The sequence below is a fragment of the Lygodium microphyllum genome, chromosome 23 (genome assembly GCF_053477565.2).
Source record: "Lygodium microphyllum isolate KBCC chromosome 23, Lygodium_microphyllum_v1.1.10, whole genome shotgun sequence".
Taxonomy (NCBI): Eukaryota; Viridiplantae; Streptophyta; class Polypodiopsida; order Schizaeales; family Lygodiaceae; genus Lygodium; species Lygodium microphyllum.
The window spans coordinates 2,190,061-2,215,528 of NC_141157.1; the positions used below are offsets into that span (position 1 = coordinate 2,190,061).

General features: G+C 41.5%; 1 protein-coding gene across 4 annotated transcripts in view; it reads left to right on the forward strand.

Annotated features, from left to right (window-relative positions):
* The window catches only part of LOC148015807 (BRCA1-A complex subunit BRE-like protein), a 113,913-nt gene that overhangs the window by 50,048 nt on the left and 38,397 nt on the right, over window positions 1-25,468 (forward strand). For all 4 annotated transcript variants that reach the window (XM_087664433.1, XM_087664430.1, XM_087664431.1 and 1 more), the window contains exons 8-9: window positions 986-1,034; window positions 1,115-1,204. In XM_087664433.1, the coding sequence (XP_087520559.1) occupies window positions 986-1,034; window positions 1,115-1,204 (139 nt within the window). The remainder of the gene's footprint in view (window positions 1-985; window positions 1,035-1,114; window positions 1,205-25,468) is intronic.

Genomic DNA, 25,468 nt, shown 5'->3' on the forward strand with positions numbered 1-25,468 from the left:
GGCAGCAGAAGGCAAAATAGTGCTGTACAACATTTAGGAGGCGGTCCAACAGGTGAGAGCTCATGAGGACTTCACCTAGGTTCCCTTTAGGACCATAGTGAGATATCTTGGATGTCATGTGGGGATTGAGATACTTCAGAGGAACAATTGGCATGCCTTATCTGGAGATTGTGTTGAAGCTCCTTAATTGGAGCTCTGTGAGGCCTTTTTTAGTAGGAAGAGTGGTGGTTATCAACTAGGTTCATCTCATGACCATGTGGTATATTTTGTAGGTCATGCATTGGCAATGTGAAGCACCTCATTAGGACTTTTATTTGTTTAGGAGGAGATGGGAGTCCGAGCAAGGAATGTAACTTTCATGATTTGTGAAGATGAACAAAGATCAGATAAGAAGATTGTTTGAGGTCCAATTCTTCATGCATTCTTTCTGTTATCATTATTCCAGAATAACTCACTGATTTATCAACAGTAATGTTGTTGAACTCAATCTCCATATTTCAAAAATTCTAACTGTGTTGGATTATAAAAATGCGAGAGTTTTGGGAGAAGACTCTGACATTGAGAGGACTTTTCCAAACTAGGTTGGCTTCAGTTTTTCTGCTTCTATGTTCTGGACAGCACTTTTTATGAAATGCTTATGTGAAGTGACATGGACCAAGTGGACAACCAATTGTTCTAGGTGTTTCTGAACGATTTTGCACAGCAGTTTTGGTTCTTCACGGTTCATGTCTTGAGAGTCTGCTGTACTGAACTACTTGTTTTTTCTTCATACTGCATTGGTCAAACTCGAATTTTCAGCAATGCTTACTGTTTCTTGTCAGTTTTAATGTTTAGAGTTATGACATTCCAATATTTTTTTGTCCTTTGTAACGCTTACTATGTTTTTGCAGCACTTGTATGATAGCATGTACTATGAATCCAAGGGTAAATTTGTATGCCGGCATTTGTTATAAGTCACCCTTCCTTAAAATGATGAATGGTGCAGGTGCCTTGCAGAGTATGCACCAACATTAAAAGAGACTCTGAAAAGACAGGTCACATTTTCATAACTTGAAATGAAGAAGTTATGTTTAGTATATCCTTGTTTCGTGGACTTGAAAGGTTGCAAATTCAGGTTCATGATGCATATATGTCAATTGATTTGCGGAGGAACTTTATTGAAGGCTTATTCACACTTTTTGGACGGCCCCTCGAAGCAGAAACGGTACTTCTGAACATCTCTATTTTTATGTTGAGCCTTTCTTTGTTCAAATTGATTGCACAATTTATACTAGAGTACATCTTAGGGTGCATCTCATTGTCCTGTCTAGAAAGTGAGGATATAGCTCAGTTCATTGCATGCAGCCTCCCCTTCTTTTAACATTGTTATGTTTTTGTGGTAGATTTTTCAAAATAATAAGTCTTCTAGTCTCAGGTTCTAATGTCTGCCATTTCCAAGCTGATATGACTGAGACTGCACGGGCATCCACTTTTCAAAGTCAAAGCCAATGAAGTATTTTAAACTAGAGTGCACGTATTTAAGACTGCAGGATCAAAAACCCATCGTTTTATATTCTGTGTAGCTTTCTACTTATATATGGACCACTTTTTGAAGGAGATTGTCATGCCTCATCATGTACTGAAGTGTAGGAAAGTAGGCGTATGTTATTGTCTCACTTCACCTGGACCTGTCTAAGCTCTTTCTAGTTCGTGAAGCAGCCCTGAAGATCTGTGTCCCCTCTTGAGGCACCTGTGTAATACAACCAAGTATACACTCTGCAGACATAAATATCATCCCTCTGTTTGATTACGAAAAATGTTTGTATACAGTGCTTGCCAGTGAGATGAACATTGCACATACTATCTGGTATATTTGTGTACAATTTTGTGGGCTGTGTGCGAGGACTGTTGTGATATTTTGGGAGTTCCTGTACAACTGGTCTGCTTTGCTTTGCCTCTGATTTGCAGGGGTGTCTTTTTACAGATTATGTAGGTCTATGGTTGATATAATAGCCATTCACAGATTATGCAGTTGTCTTTCAGATATTGGGTTCTGTGGTCTATTTGATTTCGAGCAGAATCAAAGAATTTTTGGTGGATTGGAATTGATTACTAATACTTTTATATATCATTGCATGCTTGTTTCATGATAGAAAAATTGATCAGTTGCACTTAGATTTGTTTTTCCATTAAAAAAAAGAAAAAACCTTGGTGAGAGGGTCCTTCTCAGTTGAGGATTTTTGTTTAATATGCAATAATAAAACATGGAGACTTGAGAAGGAGCATTGGCTTCTTCTTTTATGGAGAAGACAAAGTGGATCTATTGCCTCAAAAAGGAGCATCAAAGAAGTCCAAGAAAGGCAAGAAGTCTAAGAAGAAGATGTTTGTAGTTCTACATTAAGTGTTGTTGTCACTGATATTCACAAGGGGCCAATAACTTTGAAGGCCACAATGTTCAAGGAGTTCCCTCCATAAGAGGATCCTTCACATTGCTTCAACAGAGAGGGGCATGCAAGGAGTGATAGGGGGCATGGCAATGCTCTCATGTTTTGGTACGGTGGACTATGTGGATCTATTTTCTATAGTTCACATGCACACCTTTGGGTATGGTGTTCTACTTGAGCCAGAGTGGAGACTCCTAACTTTTTAAAACTTAAGGATAGTAGAGAATTGGAGATACTCTTTCAACTTCTATTATTCCAATCCTCATCCATCCTTTCTTGGAGGTCAATTGACGAGTTTCAGCAAATACCTAGAGGAACTAAAATGAGATATTTGATTTGTCATGTGGGAATAGAAACTACTGCGCTATACTACATATGACTATGAAGATATTCTAGAGTTTGCACTGAGGAAACACAACATGTATGACCAAGACTGAAACACAAAGACTCAGACAGAAACAAGTAAAACTCAAACCCTAAACGCAAACTCAAAAACCCAAAACTCAAACACAGAGACAAACATAGAAGAAACTTTGAAGTGAATGAATGTTGTAAATGAATGTAAGAGTGTACAGAATATCCAAGGGAAGAGCAATGTAGTGTTGGAGAGTGACATCCACCGGAGACGGAGGAAACACAAGATGTTTGCTAGCTACCTCTTGGGGGTGAAAAGGTTGAACATAGATTGCAAGGCTGACACTTGATGATGAGGGAGGGCTACCACCTATCGCTTGGCTGATGGAGAGTTGAACACATGAAAGAGGAGGGAGTTTGTGGGTTGGCGATGTTATATGGATCAAATGCAGCAAAGGAGTGAGAGCCTACACTAAATGTAAGAAGCTGGGAATAGTTAGAATGCTAATAATATGCCATGTCACATAGACACTGGTATATAAGGAGAGAAGTTGTAATTTTTCACATCTTTTGACAAATCAATACATTTACAATCTTTCTCTCCCTTCTTGCTCTAAGCTTCCATGGCTTCTTCATCTTTCCTGTCTTTCTCTCTCCAATTCTAGTATTTCTCTCTCCTCGTCACTCTTATTCTCTCTCTTCCTGTAGTCTTTCTCTCTCCTCTGCAGTATTTCTCTCTCCTCTTTCTCTCTCCCTGGTTCTCTCCCTGACAAGTGGTATCAGAGCTTCAGTCTTTGATCCATTATTTTCTTCCATTTTCACTCCTATTTTTCTTTTTCAAAACCAATTTCAGACAAAAATGGTACAAGACAGTGACTAGTGGAGTGCTCCAGGACAACTACAGTTAGCAAATGACTACATCTGGAGATATCCAAGGTCAGATATGGCGGGTAAAGGCTTAAATGGTTGGACGTCACCAAATTTTATGCAAAATTGAAGGTAACTAGGGTAAAGGATGGTTAACCGGGCTTAGTTTGAGAACAAACTGTGGTTACTTGGAAAAGAGGGGTTTCTCTTTCCCCTTTCCTGGAAATTCCTGCAGGTTCCATGGAGGTTCAGCCCCAAGATTTGCTCATATCTCTCTTATCTCTGATCTTCCTGACCAACAATCACCTGGAATAGAATCTATTCAGCAAGAGCTTCAAGTTGAGCACCAGCTTGCTCAAGATTGAGCAAGCATACAGGCCAGGAACAGCCCCGAAAATTGCGGCGCAATTTTCGGGCTGATTCCAGCCCTGCCCCTGCTCAGCCTGTCTCATCTCCAGCTCCTGACACTTTCCTTGGTCCTTGGCAAGAGAAATCTTCAGCAACAAGGGAAGATTCAGCTCCATTCATAATTCCTCAGCCTCTCTTGAACCCTAGGTGAACAGTCCATGGGCAGCCATGAAAGCTTCAGCTCAAGCTTCCATTTCTTGACAATTTCTTGAAGTTTCTTCATCCTTTTGGCCCGTGGAATCATTTCAGCAAGGATTCTTCAACAAATTGCAAGGATTAAGCACGGGATGGCTAAAGATTGAGGATCAAGAGCTTCTATGGAGCAAAAATTTGGGGGAAACGGGTTTAATGCTTCAATTTCAAGCATTTGAAGCTTCAAGATTGGTCTCAACCATCAGATAAGCAAGCCTTATGGATTATTTTGCTAACATTGGACAACCGGGAGCCCTATCAAGCATTTGGCAAGTTATTTTCAGCCATGTCAAGGTATTTCTCTTCAATTTTTAATCTCTCTCATTAATCCAATTGCTGAGCTTAAGCCATTTGATTGAGAGATTAAAGAATTGAACATTTTCATCAAATTCTCAGCCAACCTTTGCTTGAATTCACCTACTCATGAATGCAATGTTTGCCTAATGCATATTAGCTTCAATCAGTGAATTAAAGGCCTCAATCTGAGATTTCAGCATAACATTTGAATCTTATTGACTGAATACATTGATTGATGCTTTTGTTTACTCTAATCCAATTGATTGGTTGATTCTCTTTTGCCTAAATTGGAAAATTGTAAAAGGGTAATTACTAGCAATCAGTGAGTCACTGAATTGCATAGGTAAAACCCTTCTCCCATCTCAAGTTTTCTTATCTCAATCAATTGCATCTCATGAAAAGCTGAATGAATATTTTTCAATTGCATATCATGCTGATTGCTTAGCACACTAGCCTCTGCCATGTTGATATTCCCACCGAGGAAAAAGGTGGATGCCGGGGGAGATAGTGGGACAAAAGAGAGGTGACCCTCCCTCACTATCGAAGATCCCGAAGGGGTGCAACCAACCGACCCGGGGGGAACTTTGCCCACCTCCCGGTGATTCGGAGCCCGTGTAGGGAGCCCGTCCTGCCGTTTTATCCCTCACACAGGTACAACGAGTGGAGAATTGAAGATTGAAGATTTTCCAATGACTCAAGTACCTACTGGATTAAAACAGGGTAAAACAGGGCATTTACAGGTTACCCACAGGGTATTTACAGGTGGATACAGGTACACCCTTTGATACTGAAGCACAGATGCAGGTACTACAGGGTACCCACAGGTCCTATATACCCCTTTGCAGGGTTTGGTAGCCATTTGAGGTTACTCTCTTGCATTACAGGGTCAAAACAGGGCACTTACAGGTCTAAACAGGGTGCAGGACTGGACAGTTCAGACTCTGAAATTCAATTACAGAATTTTCTGTCCTAAACCTGTTATAGTGTGCTATAGCTCATCTCGAAGAGGGCATTGTTAGCTTCGATTCGCACAAAAAAATTTTGCAATCGGAGTTTTCTAGCCAAAGTTATAGCCATTTTACTGACAGGGGGTACTGCAGGACTGCACTAGTATGGCAGGACATAAAGGCAAAAATAAGGTCCAGGAGGATTATGCACAGCAAATCAGGGATTCCATGATGGAAAGCACACTTCAAGAGAACCCTGAAGAGCTTCAACAACAAGGAGAGATCAATATACTCAATGATACTCTGTGTCTCCATGAACTAAGACATAGGGAACGTCATGAGGTCCTTTTGACAGCAATGGAGCAGATGATTCTATCTCATGATCAAACGAAGTCTACTGTTGAGAAGATGATGGAATCAACTACTCGAACCAATGCTTCCATTGATAAATTAGTAGAATCTAATGCTCAACTTATGGCAAAATTTTCTCAATTAATGCAGTCACAAACGGGATCAAAAGAAGCCAATGAGAAGGCTTGTTCAAACAGTGACCCTTCAGTCCCACTTCAGCCATCCAACCAAAATGGTCATGGAGATGGAATCATTGGAAGAAGAGGTATTCCAAATAGTTAGTATGAAGACCCTTCAGTCCCACTTCAGCCATCCAACCAAAATGGTCATGGAGATGGAATCATTGGAAGAAGAGGTATTCCAAATAGTCAGTATGAAGTAGGAGAAGCTTCACAAAGGCATGATGACTATTTGGCAGTTTGAACGGAGCCAATACTCAAGCTTCTGGACTACATACTCAGCATTCTAGGGGTGCTTTACCAACAGGAAGATTACATGGTAATTCTCAGCCACCTGTTGGAAGATATCAGTCTCAATTTGGAGGTTTTGTACTTGGAAATCCTAATCAGCCAGTTTTGGGACAGCAACCCTTTCATGATAGAGAATTCAAGGACAAAATTGTTTTATCCAAATTCAATGGCCAGTCTTCTTCACCATCAGAACTAGAGGAATTGACCTCTAAGATGGAGTCTTATTTTGGTATATTTCCTAAAACTGATGTTATGAAGATACACTTTGCCTCTTTGTACTTAGAAGGATTTGCCCACACCTGGTGGAGGTATATTAAGAAAGAGAATGTACTTATTGAGAATTGGGAAGCTTTCAAGGCACTTATTGCGGAAGTCTTTGTTTCACCTCTTGAAAAAGAGAAGTTAGAACGAAGATGGTATGGTTTGGAACAAAGGGGCCTAAGTGTAAGAGAATATACAAACCAATTCCTCAACTTGACCATGTATGTGGAAAACATCAGTGATGAGGCCAAGTTACACAAGTTTATGTATGGTTTAGAACTATCCTTGTCAGCTGATGTTATGGCGCAGAATCCTACTTCACTTTTCAAGGCTATTGAGCTTGCAGAGCGCTATGGAAGGAAGTATAGGAAAGAGTCTTCATTTCAGCCAAGTTATGGACAGCCAAGGACAGTTTTAAAGCAAGGGCAAGTTGGTAACAATTATGGCAGCAATCATATGCCTAGTGGGAGCTTACGGATACCAACTTATCCTCCATTTAATGCTTCTAGGCTTCAAAGCAATTTCAGGACAGCAAACAGTCCAAAGGTTGAATTTAAGCAAGGTGACAATAAGCCTAAGTCTACTTCAGCCAATACAAATTCCAGAAATATTCCCATTTTTACAAGGAAAGAAAGGATAAAGGCTTATGCTTCAAGTGTGGAGAAAAGTATACTCCTGACCATGCTTCAAAGTGTGTATACAAAAATGCCAAGCCAAAGTTTCAGAGTATGCTAGTTCTTGAGGACTTTGAAAATGACATAGATGAAGTTAATGCAGTCACAATCAATGCTGAAAATGAAGATTTCGAGGATGATGGTGGACAGGAGTACTTCTATGATCCATCTGACTCTTTTCCTTTTGATCCAGGCGGAGATGTTCCATTTGATCCTGGTGGATTTTGTAATGAGTTGCTTGCTGCCACTAATTGTTCTATCTCTATGGATGCTTGAACGGGATCTAAGAGCCCTAATACACTTCGTATGAAGGGAAGCATATGTGGAAAGCCAGTGTTCATCTTGATAGATAGTGGTAGTACTCACAGTTTTGTCAATAAATCTATTATGTACAAGTTGAATTGTGTTCCCACCAACTTACAGCAGCCCATTCGAGTACAAGTGGCTAATGGTGAAGAGGAAACCAGCACGCAGATTTGCCCACAGGTTTCTTTGCAGAGGGCTGAAAATTTTGAAGTCAAAGTAAACCTGATCACTTTGGAAATGGGGCCCATAGATATTGTACTTGGTTGTGATTGGTTGATGACCTTAGGCAGGATTACTATGGATTTCTCACAGTTATATATGGAGTTTTTCTCCAATGGACAGCTCATCCGTTTACAGGGAATCCCTAGTAGATCTGATTTTCAGCTTATCACCATTCAACAACTCAAGAAAGAGTACAAAAAGCGCTCACAGATATTTGTATTGCATTTGAACAAAGAAACACAGGATCAGCCCAATAATTCAGCAAACCATCCAGCCTTGACAGCTCTTCTTGAGGAGTATAGAGATTTATTTGAAGTACCTACTTCATTGCCTCCTAAGAGAGCGGTGGATCACCCCATTGATTTGGAACCCAACTCAAAGACAATCAATAAGCCACCTTACAGACTATCAAAATGTGAATGAGAGGAAGTAGCTAAGCAAATCAAAGAGCTTCTTGAAATGGGATTTATTGAACCAAGTTCTTCACCATATGCATCCCCAGTCCTGTTAGTCAAAAAGAAAGATGGATCTTTCAGAATGTGCATTGACTACAGAGATCTCAATAAGATAACAGTGAAGAACAGGTATCCTATACCCAGGATAGATGATTTGCTTGATGAGCTTAAGGGGGCTCGATTCTTCATGAAGATTGATTTGAGATCAGGGTATCATCAGATTCGCATGAGAGAGGGTGATGAGGTCAAGACTGCTTTTAGGATTGATCGTGGGCTCTACCATTTCTTGGTGATGCCATTTGGCCTTACAAACGCTCCAGCTACCTTTTAAAGCCTGATGAATAAGATTCTGCAACCTTTCCTCTTTCAGTTTGTCTTGGTGTTCTTTGACGACATTTTGATCTACAGCAAGACTTTTCGGGATCATTTGTCGCATATGAGGAGGGTTTTTGATGTGTTGAGACATCATAGGCTTTTTGCTAAGGAGAAGAAGTGTTCTTTCATGCAGACTGAAGTGGAATACTTGGGACATATAGTCAGTGAAAAAGGAATACAGGCTGATCCCAAGAAGGTGCAATGTATAAAAGATTGGCCAACGCCTACTACTGCCTCTCTTAGAGGATTTCTTGGTCTATCTTCATTTTATCGCAGATTTATAAAGCATTATGCGGCAATTGCAGCCCCTTTAACTGACAGGTTGAAGAAAGAGGCTTTCTTTTGGGATGCTCTTGCAGATAGCAGCTTCAACCAGTTAAAGGAATTACTTACCTCTGCTCCTATTCTTGTATGCCCGGATTTCTCTAAAGAGTTTACTATACAGTGTGATGCAAGTGGCCGTGGCATTGGGGCTGTTTTGCTTCAGGAGCATGGAGTAATTGCATTTGAAAGCCGTAAGCTTACTGATAAGGAGATGGCCATGAATGTTTATGACCAGGAAATGTTGGCTATTCTGCATGCAATCAAGAAATGGCACCATTACTTATATGGCAGCCGGTTCAGAGTACATAGTGATCATCGGGTACTCAAGTATTTTCTTACTCAGTCAAATCTCACTCCAAAGCAAAGACGATGGGTAGCAACATTACAAAATTATGACTTTGACATCACTCATACAAGGGGCAAAGATAACTTAGTGGCTGATTCTCTCTCTCGTATGTGGGCCTGCAATCAATCAGCCATGACAGAATTACATAGTGATTGGATTGAAGAGCTACAAGAGGTATATCTCTTAGATGAGGAATTCAGCCAAATCTTTCAGAAATTACAGCAAGGTCTTATGGAAGAAAACTCACATTACCAGCTTAAAAATGGTCTTATTTGGTGGAAGGGCAAGATTGTTATTCCCTCTACTTCTTCTTTCAAGCGAAAAATTATGGAGGAGTTGCATTCTTCGCCTTTAGCTGGACATTTGGGAGTTTTCAAGACTTATGACAGGATCAGCAAGAGCTTTTATTGGAAAGGACTGTGGAAAGATGTCAAGGACTTCGTTATGAAGTGTATGCCTTGTCAGCAAAATAAGGATAGCACCCATAAGCCAGGAGCTTTGTTGCAGCCATTTCCTATTCCTACGGGTAAATGGACTCATATTACTATGGACTTTATCACTGGCTTACCTACTACCGAGAAGGGGTGGAATAGTATTTATGTGGTGGTTGACAGACTCACCAAAGCAGCTCATTTTATCCCAACAAAAATTTAGTTTATTGCTTCTCAAGTGGCCAACCAGTTTATGGAGCATATTTTCAGATTACATGGATTACCGCAGGTGATTGTCCATGATAGGGACTCAAAGTTTATGAGTAACTTTTGGCAAGCGGTATTTACATCTATGGGTACTAAGTTGGCTCCATCTACGGCTTATCATCCCCAAACTGATGGACAGACAGAGAGAGTTAATAAATGGTTGGAGACTTATCTTCGCCATTTTTGCTATGATGTCCAAACCTCATGGGATTCTTGGTTACACCTGGCTGAGTTTGCTTATAATAATTTCACTCATGCGAGCATAGGAGTTTCACCCTTTGAGGCTTTGTATGGTTACAAGGTGCCCTTAATCACAGTCATTTTTAATGAACAGATCAACCCTCATGGGAAGGAAGAGTTGGAAAGAATGCAGACCCTTCTTCAGCAATGCAAGGTGAATCTAAGGAAGGCTCAAGATCAGATGAAGATGTATGCTGATGAGAAGAGGAGGCCTTTAGAGTTCCAGGAAGGAGAGCTGGTTTTGTTGAAGGTGCCTAAATCCAAGCACTCTACATTGAAAGATGGATCCAGTAATAAGCTTGCTCACAGATTCTATGGCTCTTATAGGATCCTTAAGCGGATTGGAGATTTGGCATACAGACTAGAGCTTCCCTTTTCTACAAAGATTCATAACGTCTTCCATGTTAGTGAGCTCAAGCCCTATTATGGTGATCCAGTGGATTTAGTTGATGAGCTGCCACCTATTGATGAAGATGGTCTTGTTCAGTACATCCCAGAGGCTGTTATAGGTCAGCGTGAAAAGAAGCTTCGATCACGTTCTATTGTGGAATATTTGATTAAATGGAGAGGTTTACCCTCTGAAGAGGCTTCTTGGAGACCTGATTCAATATTGGATGAGTATCCATACTTGAGGGATACATTGGTGGCTGAAGCCTATTGCTTATGGAGCTAGTATTGATGCAGTCTGGTTCAGGACAGCACGCTGTTTTTGAACAGTTTTTGTCGTGCTTCATTTTCAGAATTGAGCTATCTACATGAGCTTAAAGTACTCTTCAAGAGCTTCGTTTTGATATGTGGTACATCTCATTTGGACACTTCTATCAAAAGTTATGGCAGATTTGGTCCAGCAGGGACTGTTATTTCAGCAAGCTGTCTACTTTCTTCTGGAACTATTTGTTGAAGATTCTATGGCTCCAATTGCTTCTGAAGTTCTTCAAATCATGTATATAGTGGGGTCCTCTTTCCGTTCTTCAAATTCAGCCCTTGTAATGATAATTCTTCATTCATTTCCCATTTGTAAAGCTGTAAAACAGAGTAGTACTCTGTTCTATCCATCTCTTCTTTAGTTCTTTCTAGGTTTGTTTTTGAGGACAAAAACTTTTGAGAAGGGATGGATTGTAAGAAGCTGGGAATAGTTAGAATGCTAATAATATGCCATGTCACATAGACACTGGTATATAAGGAGAGAAGTTGTAAATTTTCACATCTTTTGACAAATCAATACATTTACAATCTTTCTCTCCCTTCTTGCTCTAAGCTTCCATGGCTTCTTCATCTTTCCTGTCTTTCTCCTCCAATTCTAGTCTTTCTCTCTCCTCGTCACTCTTATTTTCTCTCTTCCTACAGTCTTTCTCTCTCCTCTTTCTCTCTCCCTGGTTCTCTCCCTGATACTAAAGAGGTAAGGTTGAATGATGGGTAGCCTGTCTATTTTTAGTTGTTGAAGAGTGCCCTAAAAATTAGAGTTTTGGGGGACCATTGAAACTTTCTTGAACCACACACCAAATTTGTGTTTCTCATTAAGCGTGTTTTGGGGATGTTTAAAAATGCTAATTAGCTGTAAAGCGTGTTTTAACTCAACACCCTCGCTTAGGCCTAAAATTTAGCCTAAAAGGGAAGGCCAACAATGTTTACCCCAAGGCGTCCCACCCCAAAGAAGCTAGGGCATTGGACAAAGGGTTCACATTGGCTGCCTAGTGGCCTACCAAGACTATTGAGGTGATGGTTATCTTACCAAGGGAATCCAAGTAGTCAACCCAGAGAGGACAGGGCATTGCTCGCGTCATTTACCCAGTGGCCTACCAAGTCCTATGCTAATTAGCTGTAAAGCGTGTTTTAACTCAACACCACTGCTTAGGCCTAAAATTCAGCCTAAAAGGGAAGGCCAACAATGTTTACCCCAAGGCGTCCCAGAGATAAGACAAGCCTTTGGAGTTCATTGTAACTTTCAACGTATCTAGAAATATCAATTTTCATTTAGCTATGTCCCAAGTGCAATGCTGATTGTTTTTCTGAAAACTTTATTCTAAGCAATGCAAAAATCATAAGTGCAAATTTTCTTTCATCTTTCAGACATTGAATTATATTACTACGCACCTAATTTATGCGCATCTAGTATATAGTTTCCTATACAATTTTCTATTTGGACAAAGGGTGCACATTGGTTGCCTAGTGGCCTACCAAGACTAGAGAGGACAGGACATTGCTCGTCATTTGCCCAGTGGCCTACCAAGTCCTACAAGGGCGTATGGAACCACATTGAACTTTAAAAAAAAAACATGGTGGGAAGTTAATTTTAGGGGTGTTGGAACCACATTTAAGTTTTTTTTAAAAAAATTGGTGGAAAGTTAATTTTAGGGGTGGTGGCTGATTAAGTAACAGTGACCCAGAAGATGGGAGTAGGGATGGTACACATCACAAAATAGTACAAGCTTACCCACCTACTCGAGGATGTCAATGATGAGGGAAAGGTGACGAAGCATCATGGGAAGAAGGATGATGGTGTTATTTGCCAGTGGAAACAACTTAGAATCCGTCCCCAGTGGCGCTTTGCACAATGGGATGCCTAGTATGCTACATGCTAAAGAATGTTCATGTAGTAAGTGTCACTTGGAGAGTGTCCCTCATGGGGAAATTGTTTACTTGCCCAAGCGCCCTAGTACAAAGATGATGAAATCATGTAATGCATAGGGGAATGTACAATAGGGGGGGGAAGACAGATGTCGAAGACAAGTGCCAACACCTATAGAAGACCAAGAAGGGTAGGAATCCCCTCTCAATTTGGATATCGATGTCGAAGAAGGAAGAGGAGTCTGAGGATGTCGGTCTTCATGTGGTGCCGAGAACCATGTGGATGAAGATGATGAGGCATCCCTATTGGAAGAGCAAGGATAGAAGTCACGGCCATGATAGCATCAAGAGAGATGCTACACAATATGCACGGGAGGGGAAGCCTCCATGCTGAAAGAAGAGCAAGACTCCAGGTAGATGGAACCATGAAAAGAATAATGCGCATCTCCTATCTCCAACAGTAGGAAGGACTAGTGCAAGCTTGTATGTTAGTCCTACACGAAAATACAAAACCCTGCAAAAGAGATCAAAATTTGCAAGCATAAAGGTGAGTAGTGAGGTGCTTAAAAAACAAAGCTGAAAATAAGAGAAAGCAAAGCTAATTGCAATGCAATGAGTATGTAAGTATGCAACGAAAGTCTAAAAAGGGAAAGGCTAAGTGTTTGGCCACCATCGCTTACAACGAGGTGGGGAAGTGGTTCTAGAATGTGTAGTGGATGTCCTAGGAATGGATGTGTAAAGTGTAATAGGCGAGCCACTAGTAGACCAATCAACTAAGCCTTAAAGAGTAGTGAAGAATATAGGCTGTTGAGGTTGTTCGCGTGTCACATGTTTAGAGGCCATTGGGGCAAATGGAGCAGATGGTGCAGTAGCGGGAGGTGTAGGTCCATTGGACTAGCTAGCTAAAATGGAGACAGTTGCAGTAGTCTGTTGTGGTTTTCTAGGTGGAAGACCTTAGGCCTTGCTATGATACTCTTGGTCCACATGGCTTGACTTTTGACATTGTGTGCAAAACCTATTTTTCTTAGGAATTTGCTGTCAAAGGGGTCATATTTCTTTGTTTCCATTAGAGAAAGTGGTGTCACCCTTGTTTTGGCTTGCCTTCGAAGTTCGCATCTTGCGAGTTCTTGCCACTAGTGGTTTTCCCTCCTGAAGAAGAGGCAACCAAAACCAACCCTCACCCCTTTGAATGGATGTGTGTGGAGGACTTCTTGTGGATTTGATCATGCAGTCTCGCGTAACGCAAGAACTGGCACTCAAACTCGTAGAAGGTCGGTAATCTACGTAGTGAGATAATGTGTTGGATAAAATGGAAGTATTCGTCGGGTAACTTGTTCAAGAAGAATGTGAATTGATTGTTGTTTGACTTTGGGGAGCCAATAATGGCAAACTTGGCTAGAAAGTGCCGATACTTGGCCAACTTGACTTTCAAATCATCCCCCTTTTTAATGGAAAACTCTTGAAGCTCAAAATCGAGATTGATATGTGGAGTGTGATCTTGTGCCGTATAGTGGTCAATGAGATGACTCCAACGCTTAGATGTGAGTGAAAAATCTGTAATTGAGAGTGAAATTCAGGAAGCAACCCTTGCATTAACTCAACATTGGTTGTGGCATTGCGGGCTTTCCATTGACGGATGTGATCAGGGTGAGCTAATCGAGGGTTTAGGCATAGGCTCTTGATACCAATGGCAAGGTCCCAAAGTTCTTGAGACTCAAGCGCTTGTTGCATAAAGTTTGACCAAGTGGTGAAATTCAACCCGTTAAAACATGTCCTATCCGTGAAGGCATTCTTGGCCGTTGTAATAGGAGTGGTAGTTCTAGGAGATGGAGGTGTGTAATGGAGGTAGGGTGAATAGGGAGAATATGGAGGTGGAGTGGAATACACCTGGAAAGTAATCCAAGAGTGCCCACCATGCATATGAGAAATGAGTATATCGGATCCAAATGTGGGCATGGGTAAGGACATGGTAACTGCCTGAGCAGCCCATGGTGGAGGGATAGGGACACAGGGAGCAGAGGATGGAAATCCGTGTGTAGCAGTAACCCAACGGATGTGAGACGACAATCCATAAGTAGAGTATGGATATCCTTGTGTTTGAAAGGGCGTGTGGGGGGTTTGTGAGCATACGGGGGTAGTGAGGGGGATGCCCATCACAATTGTCCCAAAGTGGAATAATGTGGTAAAGTGGTGGTATATGGAAGGTACAACGTTAAAGGGTGGCATTCCCCCTAAGGATGCACCAAGAGATGGAGTGAATGGAGGGTTGATAGATGGTGGGATGGAGAAAGAGAAAGTGCTAGGAGCGGAGATGGAAGATCCAACCCCCAGTGTGCTTTAAGCGGAAGTGGAATGTAATCCAAGATTTGGGAATGAAGATGCGAGTAGATTAAAATGTGAAGAAGATAGTGGCGGGATGGGAGGGAGTTGAGAAGTATGGTTTACGTGCTCAAATGAAATAGATGGTAGAGATATACCTGATGAAGGGTGTTTGCTTCGAGAGCCTCCTCTATTAAAGTTAACACACTGGAGATCATCCGGATCCTACACAACAAAAGAAGAAATGGGAGAAGGTTTCGGCTCATACTACTCAAAAGGGTTATACAAACATGACACAAGGCTTGGTGGAGATGGATCGCCAGACATGTTGAATGTCATAATCCCTCCAAGATCAGAGAGATGGCCAATCCCACCAATCGGTCTAGACGGAGTAGTAGCACTCGTTGGAGGAGTATAAATTGAATTGTACGTGACGTGCAAGTACTCCTCAAACTCTTTATCTATAGGATGACCAAAACGAGAAGATTAAGATGGTCAAGGTTAACGTGTGTCTATCTCCTCCTTGAGACCATAATGTTTTCTCAGAGCCTCCAATGATAGAGAAGCTTGATAGGGCGTTAAGAGGATCCATAGAAGAAGGTGCTTGAGACTTTATGAGTTAGAATCGAGTCCCGCGTCAGTCTTTCACAAAGACTAGTCTCCACAATCAACGTACGATACTCTTTAGAAGAGCATCGGCTCTAATACCATGTGAAGATATGCTAGGTTTTGCACTAAGGAAACATAGCAGGTATGACCAAGGCTGAAACACAGATTCGGATAGGGACGAGCAAAACTTAGAACCTAAACACAAAACACAAAAACTAAAAACTCAAACACAGAGACAAACACAGAGAGAAGAAATTTTGAAGTGAATGAATGCTATAAATGAATGTAAGAGTGTATAGAATGTCCAAGGGCAGAACAATGCAGTGTCGGAGAGTAATGTCCATTGAAGACGTATCCCAAGTGCAGTGACCACCGGTTAGAGTGCAGAAGTTGAGGAAAACACCAAACGTTGATCATCGTGTTGGGGATAAAGGCGCCTGTGCCTAGCCGCTCGTGTATTAGTTACACTGACAGTACCCGCACCACGTATTAGCACACTTGTACACTGCAGGTGGCGGGTGCCCATTAGTGTCACTTTATTTTTAATTCTTTCAGTGACATTTGAATAAAAGGAAGGCCGGTCACACATTGCTTATCTCACAGCTCATTTTCAGCTCAGTAGTTTAGTTTACAGGGCAGCCATAGCCATAACTTCATTTTGAAGTTTAGGTTGCCTCAACCATTGATTGAGCCTATACCATGGCTTCATTGGGTACTTCTTGAGCCTCCCTACCCTCTCAAACTCTCAAACAGCACCGCATGGGGCTTCAGCTCACAAAAACAGCCTGCGTGGAGTTTCAGCATGGTGCCTGTTTCTTGTTTGGTTACCACAACAACTCCCCTTGTCTTCTAAGGCTTATTGGTAGCCTTCCTACTAACTTGGCTACTTAAGCATTGATCTTTGGACTTGACTTGGAGCAGCTCATACTTCAGCTTCGTTGACTGTGTATACAGTTCCTCTTGCTTAGTGGTGATGCATACATGATGCCCATTCATGCTTGGTTGATGCCCATACATTTGGGGATGCTTACCCATTTTGAGAAACCCTTCACCCGTAGTTTTGCATTTAGGGTTTCGCCTTTTGCGTTTAGGGTTTCACAATGGATAGCCCCAAAAAGGGGCTGGGCATCCATAGTGGGGTGCCACCCCAGACAGCTGACGCCCTCCCTCTAGGCGCCACCCTAGACAATCTCTTGCCTGTTTATAGGCCACTCTCTTACTCATTCTTTACAGCTGATTCATTCAGTCCGTTACCTCTTTTCTCCAGCCTCTCCACTACTCTCACACCTCTTCAGGAAAACATTGTGGTTCGTGGTTCGTGGCTGTCTTCATCATCTTCCTTGTGCTACGGCACCCTTGTTCCCTTGTATCACATTCACTCCATGATTCAGAACTTCATCATTCCATTCATCAGAGTTTCTTCTCTCTTCTCTTCTCTTCTCCATGTTTGCCGAGTTCACTCCGTGTTCCTTCCCGCAAATCCAACTGTCTCGTTGGTACGCCATCTTTTGACATGGTATTAGAGCTGGATCTGCTTACACAGCAGTAAAAATCCTCCACTCCAGTGACGGCAAAGACTGTGGCGGGTCCGACATCCACTTCTCTTCTTCTTCCGTTGCATCAAAATTTCGTTTTTGCAGGTTTTAGGTGTTTTCAACTTGCTGCCCACACCCCTTTTGCGGAAGACATCGCAGTCTCAACTGTCCCTTGCTGTCATCTACAGGCTAGTGCCTGTTTCCAGCCTTCCACCCGCAGTTTGCAACTGTTTACAGCAGAGCAACTGTTGTTGATTGCTCTCCATTCAAAAAACAATCTCTTTTTTGCAAACTTCAGGTATTTCAGCTTGCTAACCACATCTCAGACGCAGAGAACATCGCGGTCCAAGCTGGCCATTGCTGTCTACAATAGTTTGGTGCTTGTTTCCAGCCTATCACACACTGTTCGGAGCTGACTTTAGTATGTTGACTGCTGCTGCTGGTTTTTCATGCGATTTTTAGTCTTTCTCTCTCTTGCAGCCTGCGTTTTTAGTCTTTCTCTCTCCTCACTTGCGTTTTTCTACTAGTTGCAACCTCTTATTGTTGGTTGCATCCTTCTCCCATTGGCAGCTCACTTCTAGCCCTTCCATTGCCCTTCTAGCCCTTGAGGCGGACATTGCAGTTCATGGTTCGTGGTTGACCTCTTCCTTCTTCAGCAAGGCACACTGGTACCCATGGCTTCTTTACCAACAGATGACTAGACTGCTGGGTGCTTGTACTGTGGCATCATCGAACACACCACCGATGCTTGTCGACTTCGACCTTTGCTCCCCACTCCCTCGGAGTATACGCGTCTTCCACCAGGCACTCCTTATGCCGCCTCTCCTTTTTGGGCCACATAGATCGTTCTGCATCGGCTATGAGAGTACTATACTTAAGGCAATAAGACGCATCCGATGCGCACTAAGTCTTTTGAGTACATGGAGGATCGATTGGTGCTACGACCTCCTGGAGATCGTCTCAATGCCAACGACAGACTTCTCCCACCTATTTTCAGGTACAGTGGCTACCACGGCCCGTGGTTCTACAGTCCACTCCATCGAGAGACAGTGATTGTTTGATACCGTCTCCTCGTCAGTCCGCTCCTTCGAGAGACAGTGGCTGCTCAACTCTTTTCTCTTCTTTGGCTTCCCGGTCTGCTTCATTGGGAAGCAGTGATTGTTACCCACTCATTGCTTAGTTTGAGCTCTACTGTGACATTAATGTGACATTAAAAGTGACATTTAATGTTACGTTAAGGTCATAAATATGGAATGTGACATTAAAGTGACATTTAATGTGACATTAAGGTAAATCTAGGGGAACATGCACGAGAATGACCGTCCGGGCTCTTGGGCGCCCGAACAGGGTTAAGGGGAGCCTAGAGAGTAAGAGAGTCCAAGAATAGTAGGACTCAAGAAGAGTGGACGGCTGGCAGAGGAATACGGGTGAGAGGTGCCAGCACTTATCTAGGCGTGGTTGGGAGGAGAAGAATCACTCGTGCTCAGGGTTTTCATCGTTTTTCTCTGTCTTTCCCGAAGCCATCTTTCATTGGTATCAGAGCCGTGAGGATTCCTGGAGATCTTCAACGAAAGGGCAGTGACGGATTCTCAAGTGCTCGCAATCTGTTCAGTCGACAGTCGACGGATCATAAAGTCGTTGGTCAAACGTCAAGTGCCCGCTATTCATTTAGTCGACAACAGTCGACGGACCCGTAAGCCACTGGTCAGACGTGACGTGACACGTCACGAAAAATTAACGGGACGTGTAATTGTGGTCACGAAACGTATCGAAAGGGCAGCCATTTTTTTTTACGCCTGTTTAAAAAACGCGTAAGCTGATCGTGGGCCACCGAATCCTGGCCACGCCTGTTTGTGAATGCCCTCCATGAACACACCAACAAAAAACGCATTCTTCTCCTTTTCACGGGCTGAAGTTGAAGTTCTTTTCTGATACGTGTTTGATTAGTCGACTGCGTGTTCGGACTTCTTCTTTTCAGCCTCGACTGTATTTATATCACAAGTACAGGTTCAGCAGGAAGCAAATTCAGGAAAGTGACATTGATGACCAGCGTGATTATTAAAGAAGGGGGCTGAATACTAGTCGTTCTGCAAAGAAGCTCCATTTTCTGCATGACCGACTTTGTTCGGGCGATAAAATTTGTTCCTTACTCTTCGGATTTCTTTCCAAACCAGCAACCACTGCTTGCCATTAAAATCAGGGAAGTACTTTACTTTGTATGCAAATTTCTTATCTTTGCTTTCCAATTCCAGTGTATTAATGGCAGAAAAAGGGAAAGAAAGGGTAATGGAAAGCTCTAGTTCTGGGGACCAACCTATGGTAGATCCCCATGAACCAGAAATACAAGAAGAACAATGGGAAGAATTTTTTGCTATACGAGAGCAATTTGATGATCTTACTGCTCGTGTGCAAGCTCAGGGGATTCAAATGGAATTTTTAACTCAAACACTCACTGAAATAAAATCTCAATTAACTTTATTGTTGGAAAGAGATAAAAATAAGATAGAAACCTTGGATGTCCCATCTTCATCGAAAGATTTAGATGTGACTATGCGAGATCCTAAGGAACCCCAACCTTACCATAAATTGAGGGATAATCCAGTTCTAAAGGATATGAAACCACCTCAATTTTACGGGGAGGAAAAAGATAGGAATAAAGACACAATCTTTAATTTCCTCCAAAAATGGGAAGATTTACATAAATTAAAAAATACCCCACCCCATCTCCAAGCACTGGAGGCTAGTTTAACTTTGGGGCCCAAAGCATATAAGTGGTGGCGAACTTTAAAGGAGGCAAATAAAATACCTGAAACCTGGGCTCAATTTGAATCCGTCTTTTTGAAAGAATTTCTTCCTGAAAATGAAATGGAAAGAAATTGGGAAGATTGGGATTATGTCAGACAAAAGGGACGACCCCTACTGACATATCTGGAGGAATATCGTGAGATAATCCTCAAATTGGAAGGAATAGATGAATTCAAAAAAACAAGAGGATTCATTAGGGGACTAGATAAAGCCTGTAAAAAGGATGTAAAACGGAGTTTACCTAAGACGTTGGAAGAGGCAATTAAATTTGCATTAATTCATGAAGATAGTATGCGTCCAGGTACACTCACTAGTCTCACTGATACGGAGCCCAAGTCTAAGGAATTGGAAACCTCAAAATTTGTGGGCAAATTTAAAAGGAAAATGCCATTTTTTAAGGGTAAAAAACAACCTTTTGAAAAGAAACCATATACGAGGCCAAAGTTAAGTCCTGATGACTTTGATAAGGTCAAAAAAGAAAAGTTGTGTTTCAATTGCCTATCCCCTAACCATGCTGCTTGGAATTGCCCTCAAAAGAAAAAGGGGGAAGACAAAGGAAAGGATAAGGACAAAGGCAAGGGAAAAGAAAAACAAATCCATGTAGTGTAGACCTTAGAATTAAAGGGCCATGAAAAGTACAAATCTTTAGAGGTCTTGCACATGGATGTACAACATAAGTGTTGTATGTCAACTTCTATGTGGCAGCCTACGTTTGGGCCACATGATTTACTTAGAGTACATGGATTGATAGCTAGAAAAAGGGTTAGAGTCATGATTGATGACTCTGCCACACATAATTTTATAAATTATGCACTTGTCAAAAAATTGAAACTTTCCCAACAAAACAGTGGGCATCAATATGTTGTTCGTATGATGCAAGGCCAAGACAATAAAATATGGGATACAATGGTATCCAATTTGGAAATTGAGATTCAAGGATATAAAGATAAACTTGATTTCCAAATAATGAATATGGAAAGAGCTGATATTGCTCTAGGGAGGGAGTGGCTATGGGGATTGGAACCATCCTTAAAACGTAGTTATCACCATAATACACTGGAATTTGAAAGGGATGGTAAGATTTTTGTTATTCAAGGTGAACATGAAGTATTTGATAATCCTTTGTTGTGTTCTACTGAAGTTCAGAAGCTGATAAAGAAGGAAGTTTGTGAGGTATATATGCTATGGTCTCTTCTTGTACAGAATACTTTTACTTTCTGTAATATAAAGCAACAATTTTCTTATGTTTGTGAGTTGAATGTTAATAATGAATTGAGTAGTTTGTTAGATAATTTTAAATATGTGTTTCCTTCTGATTTACCAAGTGGTCTTCCACCAGATAGGGGTGATATAAATCACCCAATTGATATAAATAAGGATACACACCCTATTTCAAAACCACCGTATAGGTTAAGTGAAACACAGCATCAAGAAGTTGAAAGACAAATTAAGGATTACCTGGATAAAGGGTTTATTCAACCCAGTAATTCACCTTGGGCTTCACCAATTTTATTGGTAAAGAAAAAAGATGGTTCTATGCGACTTTGTGTTGACTATAGAGCACTTAATAAAATAATGGTGAAGAATAAATTTTCTATGCTGAGAATGGAAGATCTTTTTGATCAATTACAAGGTGCAAAATTCTTCACAAAGATAGATTTAAGATCAGGTTATCACCAAGTAAGAATTAAGGCACAAGATGTTTCCAAGACAGCATTTCGTACTAGATACGGGCATTATGATTTTTTGGTGATGCCTTTTGGTCTCACTAATACACCAGCTACCTTTATGAAGCTGATGAATAGTGTTTTACGGCCCTATCTAGGACATTTTGTAGTAGTCTTCTTGGATGATATCTTGATCTTTAGTAAATTAAGAGAAGAACATTTGGAACACTTACAATTAGTATTCCAACTGTTAAGAACACATTCTCTTTATGCGAAGAAAACTAAATGTGAATTCTTTGCACAAGAGGTCAAATATTTGGGGCATATTATCTCGAAAGAGGGAATCAACATGGATCCAGAAAAAGTAAGGGCAATTATTGAATGGCCACCTCCAAGGAACCTGGAAGAGCTGCAGATCTTCCTAGGTTTATCTGGATTTTATCGTAGATTCATTCGAGATTATGCCAAAATAGCTGTTCCAATGACAGACCAACTTAAAGGGAAAGGGAAAAGTTTTAATTGGGGAACAGATCAAAATGAAAGTTTTCAAAAACTTAAGGTAGCTATTGCTACAGCTCCAGTATTATTAATAGTGGATCCCAATAAACCATTTGTGGTTGAAGCTGATGCCAGTGATAAGGCGATAGGCGCGGTCTTATTACAAGAAGGTCGACCAGTTGCTTTTGAAAGCAAGAAATTAGATCGTGCAAAACAGAATTATTCTGTTTATGAGAGGGAGCTGTATGCAATAGTACATGCAATGAAGAAATGGAGGCACTATTTGTATGGTGCCAAACTTTTGATTTTATCGGATCATGAAAGCATTAAGTGGCTTAATGATCAACCGGATTTACACGGGCGTAAAGCCAGATGGGCCGAACTCCTCCAAGAGTTCGACTATGAGATAAGATATAGAAAAGGAAAACATAATATAGTAGCTGATGCACTTAGCAGAATGCCCATCATTAATGAATTGAGTTTTACTCAGTTCACTTCCAATTTGCTTGAATCTTTAAAAGGGAAATGCCAGGTTGATCCGGCATATTCCAACATATGGGAAGCAATAAAAAATGGGGATCCAAATGAAAGTGCTTCTACTGAGGAAGGAATATCTGAGGATGTTCAACAAGGAAATGGAGCATCAGGGGTTGCTCAAACTGGATTCAAGTGGAAGAATTTTACCATTGATAATGGTTATTTACTCTACAAGGGTAGGGTATGTGTCCCGAAAGATACAGAAATAAGGCGCCAGATACTCTTTGAGTGTCATGATACCCCTAGTGCGGGACATCTAGGAGTTAATAAGACTTATAGTCTTATTAAAAGGCAGTTCTATTGGCCTGGAATGAATAAGGACGTCCTTGACTATATGGTCAAATGTAATAAATGCCAGGTTAATAAAGCTGAAAGATTAAAAATGGGAGGACTTCTCCATCCATTAGAAATTCCTTCGGGAAAATGGGAGAGTATCTCCATGGACTTTATTGTTGCTTTACCTAGAACACAGAGGGAGCACGACTCTGTGTGGGTGATTGTGGATAGGTTAACCAAAATGGCTAGGTTCATTCCAACTTCAACTGATGTTAAAACACCAGAATTGGCTAGATTGTTCGTAGAGAACATATACCGATTGTATGGCCTTCCGGCAAATATAGTTTCTGATCGGGATAGAAAATTTGATAGCCATTTTTGGCGTGCGGTATTTAGGAAATTGGATACTAAACTTAGCATGAGTACGGCGGATCATCCACAAACAGATGGGCAAACTGAAAGGGTTAACCAAATTCTTGAAGATATGCTTAGGGCATATGTAAGTAAAAGGCAAACTAATTGGGAAGAGTATTTACCGATAGCAGAGTTTGCATATAACAGTGACAAGCACTCTTCCACTGGATATAGTCCATTTATGTTAGTGTATGGGTTTCAGCCCAGAGCTCCTTTTGCAGTAGGACTGCATAAGGAAAAGGTTCAGGCAGCTAAAGATTTTTTGGAGGATATGAATAGTATGTTAAAATTTGCTCAAGAAAATATTAAAAAAGCTCAAAATCGCGCTAGAGCATATGCAGATCCTCACTGAAGAGACATCTCCTTTGAAGAAGGAGAATTGGTCTATCTTAAGGTGACTGAACAAACTAAAACTATGAAAAAGGGACAATGTCCAAAGCTTTCACCAAGGTATTGTGGTCCTTTCATAATACTTAAAAGGGTGGGAGAATTGGCTTACAAGCTCCAACTACCTGCTGGTAGTGAAATACATCCAGTTTTTCATGTAAGTAAATTAAGGAAGAAGCTGGGTGATTTGGATAATCTAATCTTAAATGATGATATTGAGGAGCTCAAGAAAAGTGGACGGCTGGCAGAGGAATACGGGTGAGAGGTGCCAGCACTTATCTAGGCGTGGTTGGGAGGAGAAGAATCACTCGTGCTCAGGGTTTTCATCGTTTTTCTCTGTCTTTCCTGAAGCCATCTTTCATCTACCCTTCATCCTCACCTACTCACGTTCGAGAGGCTAGCTTCGGGAGTTCTTCACTGCCCTAGATACCTTCGTCGGCATGACCGTTGACACTTCCTTCATCCTTAGACATTTCGGAGTCCGTAATCCATGAATTTTTGGATTCCCTATCTACCTTAGAGGGGGATTCAGAGAGGGATGATCTTTCTTTACCTTCCGAGGGGGCATCTACATCTACTATGACTTCAGAGGGGGCTCCTATTCCTCTAGTTTCAAAGGCTGTCCTCATCCACCACTCAATCCTTCGCACACCCTGGCGGAAGCCTTTTACCTTCTTCTACCCTTGGATGGGGTGGCTTTCTCGTAGCGGTCATCTCACCTATTGATACCCAGGATCTTGAGGATCTACTTAGATTGGGGCCTTGGAGATTCAGCTACGACTTGGTGATGAGGCCTTCGTATTCCTTCTTGCATGGATGCACATAGCTAGTGGCTATGTGAATTAATTGTGATAGATAATTAGATAATTAAGAAACCTGTCTTAAATGGAAAGCAGGAGGGTAGGTCCTCAATGGATCTTGATTGGGTGTTCTAGGTGAACTGAGAGTTTTCCTTCAAAATCATTAGATTTAAGATGTTTTAGGAAAGAATTTGGTGATGATCATCCTAGGAAATATTATAGAGCCTAATCTGTGTTGTTTTAGCAAGTTGGGGTGAGACTTTGCCTCATGGATAGAGGGATCCACACGTTGGCATTTGTTGCACGAGCATTCTTCAGCATGTAGCATTCCATCTCCACCTCACTCTTCTCTTGTTCCCCTTTTTGGGCCTAAGAGGGGGTGTTGAGAAACCCTTTATCCGCAGTTTTGCGCTTAGGGTTTCACAATGGACAGCCCCAAAAAAGGGCTGGCCGCCCATAGTGGGGCGCCACCCTATACAGCTGACGCCCTCCCTCCGAGCGCCACCCTAGACAGTCTCTTGTCTATTTATAGGTCATTCTCTCACTCATTCTTTACGGCTCATTCATTCAGTCCATCACCTCTTCTCTCCAGCCTCTCCACTATCCTCACACCCCTTCAAGAGGACATTGCGGTTTGTGGTTAGCGGCTGTCTTCATCATCTTCCTTGTGCTATAGCACCCTTTTTCCCTTGTATCACATTCACTCCATGATTCAAAACTTCATCATTTCATTCATTAGAATTTCTTGTCTCTTCTCTTCTCTTCTCTATGTTTGCCGAGTTCACTCCTTGTTCCTCCTCGCAAACCCTATTGTCTCACTAGTATGTCATCTTTTTGATTGGA